This window comes from Triturus cristatus, chromosome 8 (genome assembly GCF_964204655.1).
Source record: "Triturus cristatus chromosome 8, aTriCri1.1, whole genome shotgun sequence".
Taxonomy (NCBI): Eukaryota; Metazoa; Chordata; class Amphibia; order Caudata; family Salamandridae; genus Triturus; species Triturus cristatus.
In genome coordinates, this window is record NC_140591.1 from 203,686,762 (window position 1) to 203,708,246 (window position 21,485).

Here is a 21,485-nt window from a genome sequence, read left to right on the forward strand (position 1 = left end):
AATGATGCTCCAGACAACGTGTGCACTCCTGCAAACCATGCCACTCGATGCTCCAGGCAAGAGTGTCCACTACTCCAGGTTATCAACTGGATCAAGCAGTGCAGTGTACTGAGCCAGAGACTCCAAACCAGTCACGCTCAAGTATTCTTCAGTAAGTGTATTCACACGAGTAGCGTTAGAGTGGAGAAGAGTTTAGGTAAGGGATAGTGGAACACTGCCCTCCTAACAAGCTTGGTTAAAGAGCCAGAGTTAAGTATTTAGAATATCCTAAACCTGAGATCCTAATGCAATGTAATACATGTGCAGTATATCATGAGAATGTCTACAAAATATATCTCCCACTATAATCACTAGGATGATCATTTTAATGCCACATTTTATGAACGTTATCTGTTGCAGAGAAATACGCCCACTTCTGCAGCGGTTTTAGTGCAAATTTCATAATTCTTGCACACATCTTACCGAAAAGTAGGTGGAATATATTCTGGAGGCAGCACGGGTGGTAAAGGTTGGCCAGACATGGCCATGTCAATTAGATGCATAGCGAGGATAAACTCTTCGGCTGTGAGTTTCCCATCTTGGTCAATGTCCGACAGATTCCTGTTAATGACAGAAAGTGGATTGGGTTAGAATTCTTACCAGTGCAATCTTTCCGTCAAAATTGAATGAAAGGAAATCTCACTTTTAAATGTTTTCAAGGATGTCATCAGCTCATTCAGCGCAGCCACAATTCCAATGCAGAGGACTCCAGTGGAAATCTTAGCTTAGAATTAATACTAGTAACAATGCTCACTGGTCTGGGTCTCTTTTCAGTCACTCAATACAACTTCATTGCCACCTCCATTAACAATAATGCATTAGTTCATCCTCTCACAATCGGACTTCCCAAATCCATCCTTTATTGGATGTAACTAAGATGTTGCACTGCCATTGCTGTAGACACATTAACATTAAAAGGCACATTAACATTACAAGACACATTTTTCCTCGTCACATAAGTGCTGGAGGCGGTCCCCTCATTTCCAACTGCATTTTTATTATTGTTGTCATTTTCTCTGTAGCATATATCAACCACATTTTAGTCTACAAGAGACTTAGAGGATGGTCTGCTACCTGATACCAAAAACTACAGATAACATTGCAGCTAGAAAAATATGAGTAATAAGGTAGCCTGTTGCTGAATACAGTGATTAAGAATCATCATCCCGGAGTATCTAAACAAAATCATTAGACAGCCTAAATACATCAAGATCCCGGTCATATCTTGTATGATTTGCAGAATAGAACCCCAACATCCCAGAACTTTTGGACGAGTCCACCACAGTCAGCGTGTTTTTGTGAGTGCAAGTCAAAAGTCTGACCTTTCTCTTTGAACAGTGTATGGTCAGCTGTATGGAGCCAGAAGGGCGACATCTGTATCAGGTGGACTATGTGTTTTGGGATCTATTAGGTATTCCAGAGTGTGTGTATCCGTTAGATCGATGCCTTGAGCCTTTATCAGTTTGAATGTAAAGGGAGGGAAAACTGTACATGTCAGCTATTTTTTCATTAAAAACCTTTATACACTTTTTTTTTTTAAAGTTCATAAACAGCATGAAAAAGTGTCCGTGATCTATCATGAAAAAATAAATTTCAATCTCAGTGTTTGCAAACTACTGTTTAAAAAAATAATAATCATCATAACCATGCATGTTTTCAAGCATGTATATGGAGACTGGTATCTGGAGTGAGTGAGTGAGTGAGTGAGTGAGTGAGTGAGTGAGTGAGTGAGTGAGTGAGTGAGTGAGTGAGTGAGTGAGTGAGTGAGTTATCATTCTGAGTCATAAAGAACAAGATACTTACCTTAAATTGAGCTCTTTCTAGTGGCTACGCTACCTCTAGAGTCCTCAACTCAGAATACCCCCAGGCACCCAACTGAATCCGGAGAATTATGTGACCGTGCTCCTGCATGCAGCTAGGTGGCGCCATGCTGCTCTGCGTTGGCTCCATGTGCCCTGGAATTGACAGCGGCCCAACAGATATGCGCCACCCGTGTGCGCAGACATCAATGTTTTGTCTTTTCCTGTTCCACGCCCTCAGACGCGAAAAATAAACAATTGTTGGTTTTAGTGTACAGAATACTAACTTGGCACCTTTTTCAATGTTCAAAAGAGACCACTCCGCATAAAGGGGAGGTGCGACGGCAGTGACAAATGTATTTTAAATCATTCAGAAAGACTGCTACCAAGGTTAGTAACTTGTTCTTCTGATCGCTACTCTTAACCGCAGATTCCTCATCTTAAAGATTCTAAAATCAGTAGGTCCCCAAGGTGGAGTGGGCACACAGCAAAAGGTCTTGCAGAACCTAGTGGGCAAAGTGGTCTTCCCACCAAACCTGGCTGCCAAGACAGTAGTGGTTTGTGATCCTTTGCACGGATGACCACATCACAGCCTGTAAGATGTCAGAACTCAGAGCAAGAGAGGTAATCGCAGGAAGGTTTTCCATTCCAGCATGAACTAATCTAATGAGTCTTTTTGTGGAAACGTCATCATGCAAAAAGATTGACACTGCGTGTTCTGCACTTCCAACAGATCGAAATGGGGTTCTTCCCACTGCTGGAAGCCACACTGTACCACATCAGGATGCAGAAGCCACTCAATGATGTGCCAGAGGACATCTGATCAGTTCACCCACTAGCATTCAGGGACCCCGCCAGGTGGTTGCCAAACAGAAAGATACTCTAACGCTTCAGCCACCTCTAGAGATGCAAAATCTCCTGGCACAGGATTCATGATCCCACTTTGCCCCGCTGTTTGCAATACTACATGTCGGTGGTTCTGTCCATGAGAATCTGTACCAGCATCCTATTGATAAACAAGAAGGCCTACAGGGCCATAAAAATGGCCCGCACCTCCAGTAAACTGATGTGGAATCGGAGCTCTACTGGAGATAGGTGTCCTCTGATTCCCAGCTCTCCCAGGTGACCAAAATCAGTAGTTCAAACTAGAGGAAAAAAAATGGTCTGGAAAGAAACAAGTGTCAAACCCTTAAACAGTGTCCAGGATTACCCCAGTGAATGAAAGCCTCTTTAAAGCCATCAGGTGGGACCTTTGGCTTGTTTATGGTGAAACCCAACAATTTTAAAAGTTCCACTGTCAACCAGACTCCGTTCACGACAGACTGAAGTGAGCTTGCCTTAAGCAGTCAGTAATCGAGGTACGGGAATACAGGGACTCCAGACCCTTGAAAAAGGGCAGCAACCATAGCCATCAATTTTGTGAACATTCGACATGTGCTTGTGAGGCTGAAGGAGAGCACAGCAAACTGAAAATGCTTCTGGCCCACCTTTAACAGCAATTAATGCTTGCAGGAGTGCAGGACAGGTATATGAAAATAAGTGTTCTGCAAGGCAAGAACACCATCTAATTGCCTGGCTCCACAGCAAATATGATCTGTCCCAATAATGGCATTATGAATTTGTCCTTCTGCAGGAAAGCAGTCAGGGGTCCAAGATCGGTATTTGGCCCCCGTCTATCCAAAGGATAAAGAAATAGTAGGAATAGTAACCCCTGGCTTTAGCGGAGTCTGGTATCCTCTCTATGGCACCCTTGGACAGTAACAGCTTTTGTTTGCTTCAATCTGATTGGATATGGGCAACATATTGGGTGAGAAATCGAGAAAGGGTAGAGCGTACCCTTTTTGAACAATTTATAGGACCCATCTGTTGGACGGAATGGGTTGCCAGTGGATCGCCAACCAGGGAGCAAGTGCTGAATGCTGCCTTCCACTAGGTGGAAATTTGCAACTAAAGGCTAACAAAAGAGATTATCTGGCTGTGGTAGAAGGGAAAGAGGAGTTAGAGGTCTGATGCTACTGGTGGCTGCATGCTGTCTGCTCGTTTCAAGTCCCTGAAAGGACTGTTGCATCACTGGCTAAGAAGGCTGTCTCTAACTATAAGCCAACCCCCTAGAGTAGCCGCTACATTTTCCAAACTGGTGTGAAAAGTGTTTGGCAGGTGTCAAAGTCTTGTGCTGTAGCTCTACTGTCTTTAACGAATTCCAAAGCGGAGTCCACGGCCTCACCAAAGAGGTGAGACCTATCAAAGGCCATATAAATTACAGAAGCCTGTATATCCCCGGAAAAACTGTGGACATCATCCAGGCACGTCTGTGGAGGACAGTGCTGGTGCAGACAACTCTGCTAATGTGGTCCATGGTGTCCATACTGGTTTAAATAGCTACATGGCTGTGCCCTGCTGTCAAATAGTTTGAAAAAAGAGGCCCTAGGGCCTCCAAGACCGCTGGCAAGATCTCGCTGGCCAGGTCTGTAGCAGCCCGAACAGATCGCAGTGCCACACTAGCAGAGGAAAACAGTACTTTTCCGAAGGCATCAATCCTTCTGGATTCTCTTATGAGGAAGGGTTGGAAACGAGTCAAGAGCTCACCTTACTGGTTGAGGCTTATACAATATTGTCTGGATTAGGCTGGTAGGTGAGAAAGTCCAGATCACTAGGCATCGGTCTATGTTGTGCTACATGCCACTTAACAGGTGGGCAAAAACATGGTTTATCTACAGCCACACATGCCATTGAACACATACTTTCGACTAAGCAGCTATTAAGGTATTGGAGAGGAGATCATTAAATGGAAGTAAAAGCTCATATATTGCTGGCCCTAGCTGTACAATTTTGGTCAAAGAGTGTTTTAGTCTTAAAGGAAGGCAGCTGTAATTTTAGTACTTCAGCTGCCTTCTGAACCACCACAGCAAAAGGGGCACTTTCTCCCAATGGTGGTCAATGTGTTGCCTCAGCCTCCTTCTCAGGGGAGGCGTCAAGCTCATTGATGTTTTCTAAATTATGGGAGAAGGTATTGTCAGTGTAATGAGGGGACATTACAAAAAAAGAAAAATAAAGGGCACGGGGAAAGAAAATAAAAATGAGGTCTGGGACCAAATTTAAACACCTCTTTTTGGGGGGGTTTCTGCAACACCACCCCTGGGGCCGTGTGGCTCATGTAAGAGACCAACTGGATAATGGTAACCTAAAAAAACAAGCATTTGCAATGCAATAGGTCTCGCATTTACCCTGAGTTTAAGCTATTGGCATTGTAAATGACAATGCCTTTTATTTATGTTTTAAAAACGAAAACTAATATAAAAGGCATTGTTATCTGCAATGTCAATAGCTCAAACTCGCATAAATGCAAGACCTATTGCATTGCAAATGCTTGTTATATAGTACTTTAAAGCAGCATTCCTCACTTTTTAGCCACTCAAGGCAGCACCAGAACACGTTATCGATGTGAGAGTCCAAGTTCGTTTTTTTATAGCGGTTTAAAATCAGCACTTTAATCACACTCAAAGCAGCACCAGACCATATTACCAATAACATAAATAAGCGCATATGTATTCAATCCCAGCGTAGATTTATACAGCGATTTACCTTTATTAGACAGCACCAGGACATATCAATGGCGTATGGAGACTGAACTCTTTACCAGAGCATGGCAGTTTTTATATAGCGCTCGGGAAAAGTAAGGGACGAGGCACAGGGAAATGAAGTGATTCGCCAAACTGGGCTCTACGGTTGACTAGCGATCCATATGCATGTCCTTTTGAAAAGAGTCAATTAAGCCTCAAATGGGTGGGGGCGGGTTTGAGGGTGTCAAGAAAGAGAGGGCGGTTCCAAACGGGCACCGTATGAAAGAGATGTTTGTCTGATAATATGGTCACTTTTTTCGAATTATTTTGTGATGCTCTAACAGTGACGGTGTGCTATATTTGGACACATCAGTGCGCTTAGGAAAAAGTAAACATAACAGCATGACAGTTAATAACAGGACAAGAGCTATAATGTAGGTATAGGAGCAACGGTGTTTATGTGCGAGGACACGGGCGTCAGCAGTAATTATTTGCGAGAACTTGTGTGCGTGCGTTTGTGTGTCCCCGTCAGGCATGGAATCCAAAGCAAGCAGGAATAGCTTTGGAAAGACGCCCAAACATGCTCGAGTCCTACCAAAAGAAGTCCAACGCTACGTAAAGGAAAGGACAATAAATGCAAGCAGTGGCATAAAGTAACAATAAAAAAAAGGCTGAAGAAATGCTTCTTCACGAGCACATGCTGCATTTAAATGGCATTTAGAGGTTTACCGTACCAGTGACCTTGCCGCTTAAGAACTCTCTGGCATTTGTGACCGGTGGCAATGCTGCTTCGGAGTAGTGGGGGCAGGGTCAGAGAGTGTCATGAGAGTCTGGAGACGCAGCACTATCGGAGGGCACAGAGCGCGTCCCATACAATGAAATTAAAAGTGCGGTATGCCGCGCTGTTAAACAGCATTAAATTGAGCTTTGTAAAGTCTAAAACAAAAGCGCGCCCATCACTTTACATATTTAACGTGGTGTGCACGCTATCGTGAAAACAATGAACACAAGAAAAGCATGCCCGCCATTATCCCACCTCAGGCGGCAGGCTGTTGAAATAAACATGCGCTCGGAAAATTAATTAAACAAACTAGCGCTGCCGCAACAGTAAAAGCGGCGAGCAGCAAATTAATTAAATAAACAAGCGTGGTCCCTAAAGTGAAAGAGGACTGCGCAAAACAACATAACAGCCATTATGTATTTAATCTACCACAATGTTGAACGACCATACACAAATGGTAAAAAAAAAAAAAGTGCCTACCCAGTAATTAAAGGACACTGGATAACACTGGGAGTAAAAGATCCAGTCTTGGGTGGGCGGGGCCAAAAGGAGACAGGGCGGTAACAAGGAGGGACTAAAAAGCCTCACTCACAATCCAAAGCTAGCGTTTAGCATCAACGATGACGCAAGCTAATGGAAAGAAGGGGCGGAGCCTAGACTCCACTTCTGAAATCGGCTTGATTACAAGAAGCCTCGCAGAGCGAGCAACGCATGCGCGCTGCAACGCAGGTCTGGGAGACCTAAACAAGCATTTGCAATGCAATAGGTCTCGCATTTGAGAGAGTAAGCTACTAGCATTGCAAATGACTGCCTTTTGTTTTACAAACTAAAACAAATAAAAGACATTGTAATTTACAATGCGAATAGGTCAAACGGAGACCTATTGCATTGCAAATGCGTGTACATTGGCTCTCTTCTTTCTCTACCAGGCCCTGCGCTCTCCCGGGGTGCAGTGGGAGGGCTGTATTTATTTTTTGTTTATTTTACATTGGCTCTCTTCGTTCTGTTCCTGATCCTACGCTCTCCGGGGGAATATTTATTTTGTATTTTACATTGGGCTCACTTCATTGCCTACTCTCTCCGGAGGGGATGTATTTAAAAAAAAAATATTTTACATTGGTCCTTCATTCTCTCCGGCCCCTGTGCTCTCCAGGGGTGTATTAGGAGCGGTGTGGCGGCTCCCTGAGACTCCAGGGTCCGGAGCGCTTGACGCGGTAGCAGGCGCTTTGAAGCCAGTAATGCCTAGAGCTCACTTTAAGCAGAGAGCACGAGCCGCTGCAGCTCCTTGAAGCCCATGCTGCCTATAAAACATAAGCCGCGGGCGAGAGACAGGACCGGCTTTTGTCATGGGCGAGTTGAAACCAGGCCCAGGGCGCCAATCTTCAGAGGGGCAAACGGTCTGCAACAATGTCCTGGATACAGTAGCGCCCCTCTGACTAGACTCAAATTATTCCGACTAATCTGCTTTTCATCATTTTTACTTGCAGCAACGGGTGCCGTTTTATACCCAACTACCCCCCTTCCGTCCCTCCCATCTCCTTTTCATCCCTCTGGCCACACACACACCAACACCGGCCAGTCACACTACCAACTTGGCACTAGTGTGAGCAACCTATTCTGTGAATAAATACGAATATTTGAGCGAGGTGCCGAGAAGTTTGTGCTTAAAGGCCAGTCACTGCAGAGATGTGAGACTGACCTGTGAACACACAATGAACCGCCTTCTGCCTCGTTTTATTCACAATCTGTCAAGAGTGCGCCAAATGTCTATCAGCCCAGGGCCCTCCTTTTCCAAGCACAGGCCGGCTCTGGCTCCTAGCGCCAAGCAGGGCAAACACGCCGCTGAAGCTCCTCGAAGCTCTTGCTTTCTAGTGGGTTCATACCACGCACTCCCTCAAATCCTTGCTGCAGAAAGAGCCCAGGCCACTGTGAAGGTCGTACACAGTCCGCGCCGCTCCTTCAATCCTATGGTGACCTGAGGGCACATGCCGTACAGCGCTTTGAAGTTAGGCAGAGAACACAGGGAGCTGCAAATCATTGAATCCATTACTGCCTAGAAATCAAATCGCCCGCCGCCGACGGGCAGCACAGCTCGCTGAAGCCCCTTGAAACCCTTGCTACCAGGAGAGCACAAACCACTACAGCTCACTGAAGCCCTTGCTATCTAAAGTGCATTACCGCCTAGAAATAGGCCACCGCGGCCGGACAGCGTAGGCCATGTGTGGTAAATTACTTGTCAGCTATTCTTCACTGTACTGCTCTGTTAGAATGTTGCATGACATCATAGAATGCCTGTGTGTCTCTCTGGGGAGATTGTCAGTTGGTCAACTCAGGCTGAGCTGTAAGGAGCTTGCTCCTGGTGGGGCTATCTTTGTACAATCTACCTTATCCTACTATCCTGACTACCTATGCTGGAACCAAGTTACCAATAAAGAAGTAACCTACATGAACAGAAGGACTCTGTATCATCCTTTACAACATTTTGGCGACGATTTTGAACCTACGTGTGCAGTAAGGAGAAGGGGTCAACCAAGGAGCTAAAGCATTTAAAGACTTAAGGACTTTAAGCACTTTCAAAATGTCAATTGAAACTGTGAGGCAACGCCCTGAACAGCCCCACCAGTGTCCTGTACCATCTGGACAGCCTGCAGTCTGGGCGTTTGTCGATGGTGAGTCTGCTGTCATCTTGCTGCCTTCTGTAAGACGGCTGAAGTAGTCTCTACAGCATCGGATTTTCTTGAGGCATGCGGTGTTTATTTATTTTATCTGGCCCTCAATCAGAGTGGAAAGGGTTGTGGCCTGACAGTTTGTTTTGTTTACATCCATTTTTGAACTGCTTGTGAGTCGTGACAGCAATGGAGTTTCTCCATTTATTCCGCAAGGGTCGCGTCAACCTTCGTGTGGTTGCCTTGACTGGGGATGTTACCGCCTACTCGACTGAACACAAAGCTTCGCAGTGGAACCTAAAGTTTGCTTTGATTTTGCTTGTGTGGATTTTAAACACCGCTGCGCCTTGGAGGAAGGCGCCTTGTTTGGTGAGCGCGAAACGTTCATGTCAGCAGGTGCGGAAATCGCGTGTGGTGCAGTGAGTTGTGCGGTGAGTGCACACATTTTACTTTGAGTTTGGGGTTTCTTAGATGTGGAGGCATTCCACTCTTACAGTTACACTGCTGCCGTTCAAATATCTCCCACCACGCGCATACTTCATCACGCGCAGACTTACCTTCGTGCCTCCTATGACGTTCGCATCTCCTTCAAGCTGCCTACTGGGGTCTACGTTGTGGTGCACGCCCTTGCCGATAGCCATCCGGCGTGGCGTCAAAATGCGTGCCGCCATTTTGGGCTTGGAACTCTTCTTCCATGGTAATCTTTACTGCGGTCTACTTATCTTGCCAACTGCGTTGTCAATAAAGTTCTGCGGACAACAAATTACCAGTTGCACAGTTCTTTCTCGTGTTCATTAAGCGGCGCAGCATTAATAGCAGAGGAAGTTGTGGCATGGTAAGCGGAGGATGTGGCGGTTTTGGAACTTTTGTCTCACGTTCAGGTACATTGGTGTGCAGGCGCAATTGTAATAACATACAGTCAACTTGAGCAATAAGAGCGCTAAGTACTCTGGACATTCCCATTCAGCGAAGGCACACTGAAGAAGCTGCGGGACTTCTTTGATTGGGAACCTCGGGTGATAGACCGATCACCGGTGCCTAGCGTTTCTTCTTGCCTTCTCTCATATAGCACTGCTTGTATTGGCTTGTGAGAGGCATGGGGAACTCAATGTGTCAATTCATGTCTTAACACTCTGTTTTGAGTGGAGGTTTTAAAGTTTTTTAGGCTGATGTATATCTTTTGCTGTACCCTGTCATGGGGAGGTCTGTTGTTGTTCCTTAGCCTTATTCTATGTACCTTCTGCTGTACCCTACTAAGGGGAAGTTGTGTGTTTTTCACGTTGTGTACACTTGTAGTGTACTGGGGTGTACCCTTGTTAGGGGAGGTTCTGTCATTTGTGGGTAGTCTTTGCCCTGTATCTGTTCGCAAAGCGAGCACCCTGTGGTGTACCCTTCTACTTGTAGACTAGTTAGGGGAGGATGTCTTTGGGGGGTAGTCAATGCCTCATGTCAGTTTTTAGGGTGACTGCTCTGTGGGTGTACCCTACCTATGTGTAGTCGTGTTGTTTTCTGTAGTGTTTAACATGCAGTGTATCTGTCCCTTTGGGGAGGTTGTGGGGGTAGTCGATGTCCTTAATTTCTCAGTCTTTATACATAGTGTACCCATTTGTTTGGGGAGGTTGTGGGGGTAATCAATGCCTCTAATCTAGTTTTCGGTGTTCCAGGGTTAGTACCCTGTGGTGTACCCTTCTAGATGTAAACTAGTTAGGGGATGTGGTTCAGGTTGCGTTTGTAGGTAGTCAATGCCTCATGTTAGTTTCCAGGGTGATTACTCTGTGGTGTACCCTATTTAGGGGATGTGATGCTGTTTTCAAGATATCTACCCTGTCTAGGGGAGGTTTTCTATTTTCAAGGGTTAGGACCCTGTATTTTTGGCGTGCTTGATTAATTTCCAGCGCTATCAATGGGTCTTCTTTTCGAGTTGACACTGTGTTCCGGTCGAAGTCCGCCTCCATGGAACTCGTGGCCAAGGGTTTCATGTTTGGAGGACTTTGAATGTGCAGTTTTTGTGTTTAGATCTCTTTTGTTACTCCTAGTGGATCTTAAGCGTCAGCATGCCTTCTAGCCTAATCAGGGGAATCTTTGTTTCTTTCCAACATGTTTTCTCTCTAGTCTCTTTCCGGTTGTGGTTGCTCTCTTTGGGCTAACTAGAGTGATTCTAATCCTTGTTGTATGTTTTAGTGGGGATGTTGTTTTCTCCCAAGGGTCTGTATTTACATCCACCTGGTTAACAGGGTGTTTACCCTGGGTGTACCCGCTTTTGGGGAGGTTGGGTGGGTGTCCGCCCTTCTTGGTTGCATTGTGTTTTTCATCTGAGCCATGCATTGTTTTCCCTAAGGGAGGGGGATGGGGCGTGTAGTAATGTTGTTTGTGATTTTTAACACATTTCTGTTCATGCCAGTGATATTCATGATACCTCATGCATTACACCTGAGGACATGTGCACCTCATTGTTGCACCTTCTTGCTAAAGGTTTATTGGGGTATCTTACTTTTACTTCTGTTGTTCCCTAAGGAAAGAGGATGTGTGGTAAATTACTTGTCAGCTATTCTTCACTGTACTGCTCTGTTAGAATGTTGCATGACATCATAGAATGCCTGTGTGTCTCTCTGGGGAGATTGTCAGTTGGTCAACTCAGGCTGAGCTGTAAGGAGCTTGCTCCTGATGGCGCTATCTTTGTACCATCTACCTTATCCTACTATCCTGACCACCTATGCTGGAACCAAGTTACCAATAAAGAAGTAACCTACATGAACAGATGGACTCTGTATCATCCTTCACAACACCATGCAGCTCCTTGAAGCCCTTGCTACCAAGAGTGCATACACGAGTATAGCTCATTGAAGCCCTGCCTGCTTAGAGAATTTTTGGCCTGAAACCCCTTCTAGCCCGTATGGCAGAAACAGTACAGGCCTCTGTGACACTTCAAAGCCGCGCTGCCTAGGAAGCAAAGGCCGCACAAAGATGGCGGGAGCATTGACGGAATCTTTCTCACTACTCTACAAGCACTGACGGTCCGGTGCCGCCTGGAGGCTTTACGGACTCCTGTGACAAGACAATGGAAGCAGCCTGGCTGGCTGACCTATGCCTGGCCTCGTGTACACCGGATGATTCCGCAGGCCGAGTGACTTGGGACCCCACCCTACCCCCGCCCCCCAACCTGGACATGGGGTATGGGAAGGAGAAACTCCTTCCTACCTTATTACCACACATGAGAAATTTCGGAGGGTAGTATGATAGCCTGCTTGTCGGCTGGCTTGATAAAGGCTCATCTGTAGGTTTCTAGTGGCGCAGGGCAGCGATCGACAGCCCCAGGACTGATTCGTGTGGCTGGGCTCTGCTTCTCGGAGTTCCCCCAAGGGACTCCTTCCCGTCCCCTGCAGCCTTATAGCTCATGACTGTGCCCTGGCACCGCTATTCCTGCCGTGGCATTATCTAGAGAAGACTGCATTTGCCACCCTAGCACTGATTTGACCTGGGGCCCTCTTGTGTGTGCACAGTACTGTGTGCTGTTAAATAACTGGTCTGCCTAAAGTGTTACGGAGGGCTCTTGCCTGGAGGAAACTGTTGTATAGCTGGAGGACACTGGGCGGAGGCTAGTAGATTAATCCCAATAATGTGCCGGAAGGGATGGGCTCCAGGCAAATCACATCGCACGACGTAACAGCGACATTCAGGGTGCATACGGGTACATATGAAGCCATTTTGCAATCCATGCTTGACATCGAAAGCACTTAGGAACCTAAAATCCCCTTGGCCTGAGGCTCCTACAGGCAGACCTAAAGGCTGCTCTCAAGATAACATTCGCATAGTGGACTTTTCAGAGTGTGTCTTAGGGTCCAGCATGGACCTTTATCTAGAGCACTGGCTGGTGCAATTGGTGCCGACGGGAAGGCAATCCAGGTTTTCTTCCCAACGAATGAGCATACAGGGTTCCGAATCAACCTGCCTCTACGGGGGGAGGTCCCCCCTTGTCCATTGGTGGCACGACTGCCCGAATCAACCTGCCTCTACTGGGGGTTCCCCCCTTGTCCATTGGTGGCACGACTGCCTGAATCAACCTGCCTCTACGGGGGGGGGGCCCTGTCCATTGGTGGCACGCTTGCCGAATCAACCTGCCTCTACTGGGGGTCCCCCCTTGTCTATTGGTGGCACGACTGCCCGAATCAACCTGCCTCTACTGGGGGACCCCCCCTTGTCCATTGGTGGCAAGACTGCCCGAATCAACCTGCCTCTACTGGGGGTCCCCCCTTGTCTATTGGTGGCACGACTGCCCGAATCAACCTGCCTCTACTGGGGGTCCCCCCTTGTCTATTGGTGGCACGACTGCCCGAATCAACCTGCCTCTACTGGGGGTCCACCCTTGTCTATTGGTGGCACGACTGCCCGAATTAACCTGTCTGTACTGGGGAGTCTCCCCCCTTGTCCATTGGTGGCACGCTTGCCGAATCAACCTGCCTCTACTGGGGGGTCCCCCTCCTTGTCCATTGGTGGCACGACTGCCCGAATCAACCTGCCTCTACTGGGGGGGGTCCCCCTCCTTGTCCATTGGTGGCATGACTGCCCAACTATTGTGACCGAGATCACACACTGCAGGCTTCACTCCATAACAGACTCTAGACTGTTGATAATCAGGAGTCCTTTCTGGAGGGAGAGAGAGGGTTACGGCTACTAAACCTTCACTACTCGCATGTTCCCAGCCAAACTCAGTCATAGTCTGAGAGAGCACTAGATACTTTACTTCCCAGTCGGATGCTTGTGCATGGCTCAAGACAAAGGGGGAAATGAGATTCTCCCCCCGCCCCTCCCCCCCCTTCTTCAAGCATGCAGTCACAGAGGTGGTTGGCAGAGCAGGCGACAAAAGCGTAAATCCTTCCAGAGATCACAGAACAATCCGACCTCAGAACAGCCTGGAACGCGCACACAGAGTTGGTGGAAGCACTGGGACAGCGATGCAGCCCGTAAGCGGAAACACTGCAGGGAGACAGGTGCCCTTGCCGCGATCCAAACTATGAGAACCTTGAGGACATCAACCCCACAGTTAAAGCTCTCCAGAATGGCCCAGGACTGGACGCCAATGTCAGAGTGCAAGACAAGAGTGCCTTGTGTTCCTAGCCTTCGACCCCAATGTGGGAATGGATACCGAACAAGGGATGGGTAAGACGTGCAAAATGTTGACGTGATAGTCTAATACCTGTGAGGCCTCAGGTGGGGGTTTAGCAATGTACACCGGGTAAGCCAGGAGACACCCCCCCAGCAAGAGGCAGAGATAGCGTGCATGTAAAAGTGAGCACCTTCCCTCTACTACCGGAAGGATTGGTTTCCCACACAGTTCCTGTGGGTGTATTGTATGGTGGGGCGATATCCGTAGCCATTGCCTAGGACAGGGAGTTGCGGTTTCTTATTGTTCAGAGCTAGGATTGTCTGTTCCCCTGAATGGATTAAAGGTGTATGTGGGAATGTGCCGGACTACATATTGAAGGATATGTCAGAGTAAGAGAACTGTCATATCACACTATAATATTTTAACTTGGAATGTGAAGGGCATGGCTAATTATGTGAAATGCTACAGACTATGAATACTTAAGGAGAAACCATTTCTACTTTGCACTCCTAGAAACCCATTTAATAAACACCAAGGTATCCAAACTTCAGAAACGGTGGAGGGGTCTAGTGGTGCGTATGGCTTACTTGAGTTACACACAGAGTGCTTATTTGAGTGGCAACTGGAATCCCATTCACTCCCACCTCCAAAAGAGTTGATTGGAGGGCAGGTAAGTGGTTTTTAACGGAACTCCCTTGTCGCCATTTATGATCCCAACCTGGGCCTGCCTACCTTTTTACTTTTTTATCCACTATCACTGGCCCTCCTGGCTAACCTACAGGTACTGTGTGCAGCGACAAAAAGCCTATGACAATGGTGCTGACCTCAAGAGCATGGAATACTTATTTTAGTCAGGGCTACATGCCCAGCACACGCCTTTAGGCCTCTTCTACTGCAACACGGAGATGGAGGAGAGGGTGGTAGATATGTAATATCTGGGCTGAACGCTATCGGATCACTGCTCACTCAAACTAACGTTCACCTGGGGCCAGGGGCGACCCAGAGTTCCCACGTGGAAAGTACACCAGGGGGCATTCCAGGAAGCGGTGTTCTGGTTGACAGTAGCGGAGCACATAGCTAGATACTTCAAGGAAAATTAGGGCACTGTGTCGGACACTGCAGTCGAGTGGGATGCCTTCAAAGTGGTGCTGAGGGGGGTGTGTGTGTGTGCATCAAGATCACACGTGGGGTGCAACATGCACTGCACAACAAGCTCAATGAGAAGGAAGACAAACTCCATGCACTCAAGCTTTCTGCTCTCCCGGAGACACTATCAATTGATATAGCAGAAGGAAGCGTATCGAGTACTGCTGGGCAGCCTGAATTGATTAGATTATTGTACCTGGGTTGCGAAACAGCACGCGAGGGAGACAAGACGGGGTGTTTGTTGGCCTGGCAACTACATTCTAAAAGTCCTAAGGTACCGGTAGGAGCAATCCAAACCCAGAAGGGACAGATAGTCTACACATTAGCCTTGATTAAGGGGGGAATTTCACTCTTACTATGTGACACTTTATGCCTCTTCCCTAACAATAGCTGATCACGAGGTGTGTGCCTTCATGGACAGGGATTCGTTTCCCACCATTAATCACAATTCAAGAGATCCAAATATCCAAGGCACAAATGGCCATGGGCAGGACCCCACGGCTGGATGAATTCCCTGTGGAGTTTTATGCCACTTTTGCACCGCACCTGGGTCCTAAACTACTACACACATGCAAAGAGACAAGAGCAACAGGACGACTCCCAGCATCGATGAACGAGGCATTGGTTGTGGTCCTCTGGAAGCCAGGTAGGGATCCCTTAATGCTGCAGTCATATCGACTCTTATTACTAAACCTCTATTACAAGATGCCTGGGAAGGTGCTTGCCTCATATAGCTCAGACCATGATACATCATGATCAAAACTGCTTCATACCAAGCCAGAATATATTCGGAACCTCCGCCGTTTATTCAGAGTCCTGGACTAGTTCAGGCATGACCAGGCAGACAACTGGGATGCTTCTCTAGACACTGAGAAAGCATTCAATACATTGGGCTGGCCATATTTGCTGGAGGTGAAGGGGCAAATAGGATTGGGCTCAGCGTTTTGCCGGTGGGCGCAACACCTCTCCACTGCACCATGAGCAAGGGTGTGCACAGGCATAACAATATCTGCACCGTTTGATAAATAATGGGGCACCATGCAGGGATGTCCTCTTTCTCCCTTAATCTTCCTGCTGGAGAAGGACCCCCTGGCTTCTCTTCTGAGGACGCATGATAGTGGCTGTTGTCTCCTTATACTCTGATGACGTCCTTATCTATCTTCGCAGAAATGCCCTCTGACAGGACATCTTGTGCTCGGTTATGAACCTGTTTGAAGATTTCAGTAAGGCCTCAGGGTCAACTGGGACAAGTTGTGTCTGTTCCCCCTGTCAAACGACCAGAGACACCAAAGCCTTACTTTTCAATGGAGGGCTTGCAAGTAGAACTGCAACCAACAAATATTTGGGAGTTCACATTTCTTACAAGCAGTAAGACCTCATAGATGGTTACCTGGGCAGAGCAATAGTTTTAGCCCTACAGTCTTTGCCATTCTGGAGAACGCTGCTGATCTTACCGTTGAGATAAGTAACAATTGCTAAAATGCAGCTACTCCCCTGATAGCTGTATTATTTTGCAGCATTGCCGCCAATACTGAAGAAATCGTACTCCAAAGATTTCCCTTATCTGGGTAGAAGGGCCACTTCATAGTAGCACTTAAACTATATGAACCACTAGACAAAGACAACCTTGGCGCCCCCAACTATGAACTCTATGCGGCTGCTCTGCTCCAGTGTTACCCATGAGATTGGGGGAAACTTTGCAAGATATGAAGTGGGATGTGGGGGCACACCTAGTGCAGCAACCCATTTTAACCTGGCTAATGTCTGCGAACAAAGGGGCAGGGGAAGACCAGACTCCTAAAGTTGGTTAAATGCTTTAGGACTACAACACCCTCTTCCCATACTGCGGTGGGCCATGTTGGAATGTGCTAGACTGGCAACTATTCATGACATGAGACAATAGAGCACAGTGAGCAGTCAAGCGTGGGACAATCTTTTTACAGATGGGATACTGAGAATGTTTGAGGACATATGCATAGTTTATAATCTGGGATCAGGGCACTTTTTACTGTACAATGCACTAAACCATTTGGCGGTGAACACCTGGATGGCGGGACCTTGAGTCACTGATACCTCACCACTTCTACAGGTAGTGCTACACCCACGGCATGGCTAGGCATGTGATTACATTCTTTTATACATCACTGCTGCAAAAAGAAGGGACGCAACGGGGGGTGGGGTGGGGGTTGGTGGGAGGACTCACTAGGTAATGAGTTGTCACCTAGCGACTGAAGAGTGTAAAGCTGGTATCTAAGAATTCCAAACTGTGATGCACCCAATTTAATTACTTACACCACACATATCCGACACCCAAGCATAAAGGGGAAATATACCCTGAGGCATTATCGAACTGACCCAGATGTTCAGCCACTGAAGGGAATTTTCTACAGCTGGTCTGGTCCGGTCTGATAATCTAGAAATATTGGGAGGAGATGCTTGGATGTTTATCAGATCTATCGGGGGAACTGATGCCCAGAGAGGTGGAACATCTACATGGCACCCCTTACCACCATCGTCAGACAGCATGGACTCAGCATAGTATCCTATGCCGACGACACCCAGCTCATCCTCACCCTCACCAAGGACCCAATCCCCACCAGACTCAACTTCCAGGAAGGATTGAAGGACGTCGCATCCTGGATGAGCAGAAACTGCCTGAAGTTCAACTCTGAAAAGACAGAAGTCCTCATCCTCGGACCCTCCCCCTCAGCATGGGACGACACCTGGCGGCCCACCGCCCTCGGCAGACCTACCCAACCCCACGAACCACGCCCGAAACCTCCGCATCATACGCGACTCCTCCCTCTCCATGACCAGACAGGTCAACGCCGTCGCATCCAGCTGCTTCAACACCCTCCGAATCCTCAAAAGACCTTTAAGTTGATGCCCCCCCGAATCAAGGAAGGTCGTCACCCACGCACTCATAACCAGCAGACTGGACTACAAAAACGCCCTCTACGTCGTATTGAACAAGTAGACTCGTCCTCGGCATCCCTCGACATGAACACACCACCCAAAACTTACGAAGAGAGTTACTTTCAAGATACTCACCCACGCCTACAAATGCCTCCACAACACCGGACCCCAATACCTCAACGAAAGAATCTCCTTCCACATACCCAAGAGAAGCATCCGATCCGCCGCCCTCACAGAGACCCTGCGCATCCGCAGAGCCAGAGCACATGGCAGAAGCTTCTCCTACATCGCGGCCAAGACCTGGAACGAGCTCTCGATCGACATCAGACACAACCCCTCCCTGAACATCTTCAGGAAGACGCTCAAGACCTGGCTCTTCGACTGTACGGAGCTGCTTCCCCCCCTACCCCAGCACCTTGAGACTCTCATGGGTGAGTAGCGTGCTTACAATTCCCCTGATTAATTGACCGTGTGCATCGAAACATAAGAAAACTATACACACTAGTAGATTCATCGACTCGCCACTGGTGTTGGCCAAGCAGTGCATAGTGATGACCTGGAAGGCAGAAATAGCCTCAGCACTCAGGGACTGGCTCAGATCTGTGCCAGTTGGCGATAGCAGAGGTCGATCCACTGTCAGGCCCTAGGGTGGCTGGAGGCTTCGAAACCAGATTTGAATATTGGGACAATTTTCTAGCACAGATAGAGGCTTCTCTGACCCCTCTCCAGCCTCCCTTTGCCTCCTTCGGCACCATCTCACTTTCACCTTTCGCAGGGAGCTCTCCCTCTCTAGCATATTAAAGATCCAGGCTCCAATTTGAAATAGTAGATTTATTCTGTAAACCCAGCAGAAGTGAGGCGGACAGTCTGGACACTCCTCTTCCAGCGTTGGTCAGTCTGCAAGTGATCTCACTGGATTCCATAGTTACAGAATGTACTAGTTGGAACCCTATGAGGTCACATTGCTACAAGAACACAAACACAACACTCTCACTCCTCTACCTTCGGTAGATTGATTAAGGACTTTCTTGGTCTCAACAGGCTAGCAGGTTATCTATTTTGGTACTATTGATGTGATTCTTATTGTTTATTATCAACTTGTGTCCTATAATAGTGATAAACGATACAAAAGACGTGTACATGTTGTAAGTGTTAGATATGTGTAATTTACATACATTTAGCACAGTTTTAATTCAAATAAAAGATAAGGTGAAGAAGAAAAAAACTACAATTTTAGCTTGATTAGTTTTGGGAAGCCACATTTCCTACCAACGAAGTACACCCTATGAGCCCTGAGAATTAGGGAAAATAACGGATAGTAAATTACCTTTCTGAAATCCTAGATTTGAAATCACTGGCAAGCATAACTCAAGAAACGCTGGATCCAAGCAACATTGTTAGGATATCCACATAAAGAGATTTTTTTCAGACAACTAATCTAAATAATTTACAAAGTCATATGAAATGGATCTGTCCCTTCAGAACATATGCTGACTACTGATGATTTAAACTGATCCATAAGTCAGTTCATAAGTAAGCCATGTGCCTTTCATCAGTGTAAATTCTGGCCACCAACAAAACATTAAAAATTAGGACAAAGCAAGTTTATACTCTGGAGATCAAATACTGAATGGTATTTCAATGTGAAATGGCAAAAAATATACTTTAAATGTAGTCAAGATGAAACGTATCCATAAAAAAGACATTCTTACCATATTGTTGCTAGCTGACCCTGAGGTAAACTTGATTGCATAAGGATAGTTCTAGCTTGAGGACCTTCAATGAAAACAAATATCTTGTTTCAAAACAAATAGGAAAATTAAAGCAATATATATTTTGAAAAAATGCAATAACTGTTTTGCTGGTCAATACTAAAATTTCAGGCCAACCACATAAGAGTGTCCCGCACAATTACACTTGCACAAATTATTTTTTACATTTATTTTAGCTTATCAAAATCATGCAAACTGATGCCAATTTTGTTTTAACCACTCACCAAATACGTAGATTTAGACAATATCCTAAAATAAAATCTTCATAATAAAATTCATGCTGCTCAAGGTGATTGGCACAGAACAATTGCTGGAGAAATTTGTAAGAGACTAATTGTGAGAAGTTGGCCTGATATATGATGTCACTAATTCTAGTGTACACCCTGTATCAGTCCAAACAACCCTATTGGTTGTAAAGTCAAACTTATAGACCAGCTATCCAAGTGGTAACATGGACAAGAGCAGTCTTAGGCTAAACTCTGAATGGCATGTGAAGCCAGCTGTTATACCATATGTAATCCCTTGAATACCAAATGAAAGGACACCACAACAGATGTATATAAAAATAGAATGTATGTCTTCTAGTCAAACCCTCAGCACTCTTTATGAGATTCGAGGTAAGTACAACACAGTCTTATTTAAGCATACATTAAGTCACACAGGTAAGTAATACAGTTAGGCCCTAGGGGCCACGCAAACCATATACTAAGTAAGTGGTATAAGGTCCACTGTCACGAACACAGGATAGGCCTAGGCCTAGGGAATCGCTGGGGCTACACTATACTACCAACAGTTAGGAAGTGGGAGGCCCACGGGATTCAGGTGCAGAGTGGAAACACTCACGCGTAAAAGTCGATAGAATCACTAGCAGTTAGAAATAAGCAGTTTTAGGACACTTCTGGCATAGCTAGAAAGTCGAGACTCGGAAACTAGACCCTAGGATAGTCAATACCCTTGTGAGAACCGAAGTACCCAAGTTACCTAGCCCACGGGCTGCGGGTGCATAGGTGTGAACTTGCGTCGGGTTTCGTCGTGGACTTCTATGGATGCCTGAAGGAAAGTTGCTGACAGGCAGTCAGTGAAGAGTGTCCGGTGGATCCCAAGGTGGGGATCAAGAAGGAAGGAACCTGCAAGCAGAAGGGACAGAGTCTAGGTCACCAGCCAGGAGCCGGGAAGGAACCAGGTGATGTCGTGAAGATGCAGGTGAAAAGGTGAAGCTTGTCGCAGCAGCCACGAGTACCAGGAGACGTCGAGGACGACCAGGACCAGGAGGTGAGCTGTCCCACGAAGGCTCTTGCTGTCGGCGGCGTCGAAGTCGAGTCAGGACCCAACAAGCCTTGGCAAGCGGAACCCACGCAGGATGGAGGACTTGCTTCTGGTGCAGACCAGGAAGGTCTGGGGTGCTTCTCTTTCACAGAGGAGCGGGTGCCAGTCTGGAGGAGCCGGACCAGCAAGTTGAAAGTAAAGGTTCGTCGTCGCAGAGGCTACCAGCCAACGGGCCAGCAACCGAACAACACGTCGAGCAACACAGGTGCAGAAGGGCCCCACGCAGAACACGTGAAGTGTGGGGAGCTGGTCTTCTTTGCAGATGGTGCTCGGGAGTAGGGCTTCTCAACTCCCAAAGCACAGCCTCGAGGAAGCCTCAGAAGTCGCGCTAGTCAGTTACTAGCCACTTTTCCCAAGTCGCCGGTCCCACGTCCCT

General features: G+C 47.0%; 1 protein-coding gene across 6 annotated transcripts in view; it reads right to left on the reverse strand.

The window, feature by feature from the left end:
• ITSN1 (intersectin 1) overlaps positions 1–21,485 on the reverse strand; it is a 1,732,490-nt gene that overhangs the window by 1,288,750 nt on the left and 422,255 nt on the right. For all 6 annotated transcript variants that reach the window (XM_085621357.1, XM_085621360.1, XM_085621358.1 and 3 more), the window contains 2 exons: positions 19,724–19,787; positions 463–600 (listed from right to left, as the gene is read on the reverse strand). In XM_085621357.1, coding sequence (XP_085477483.1) covers positions 463–600; positions 19,724–19,787 — 202 coding nt within the window. The remainder of the gene's footprint in view (positions 1–462; positions 601–19,723; positions 19,788–21,485) is intronic.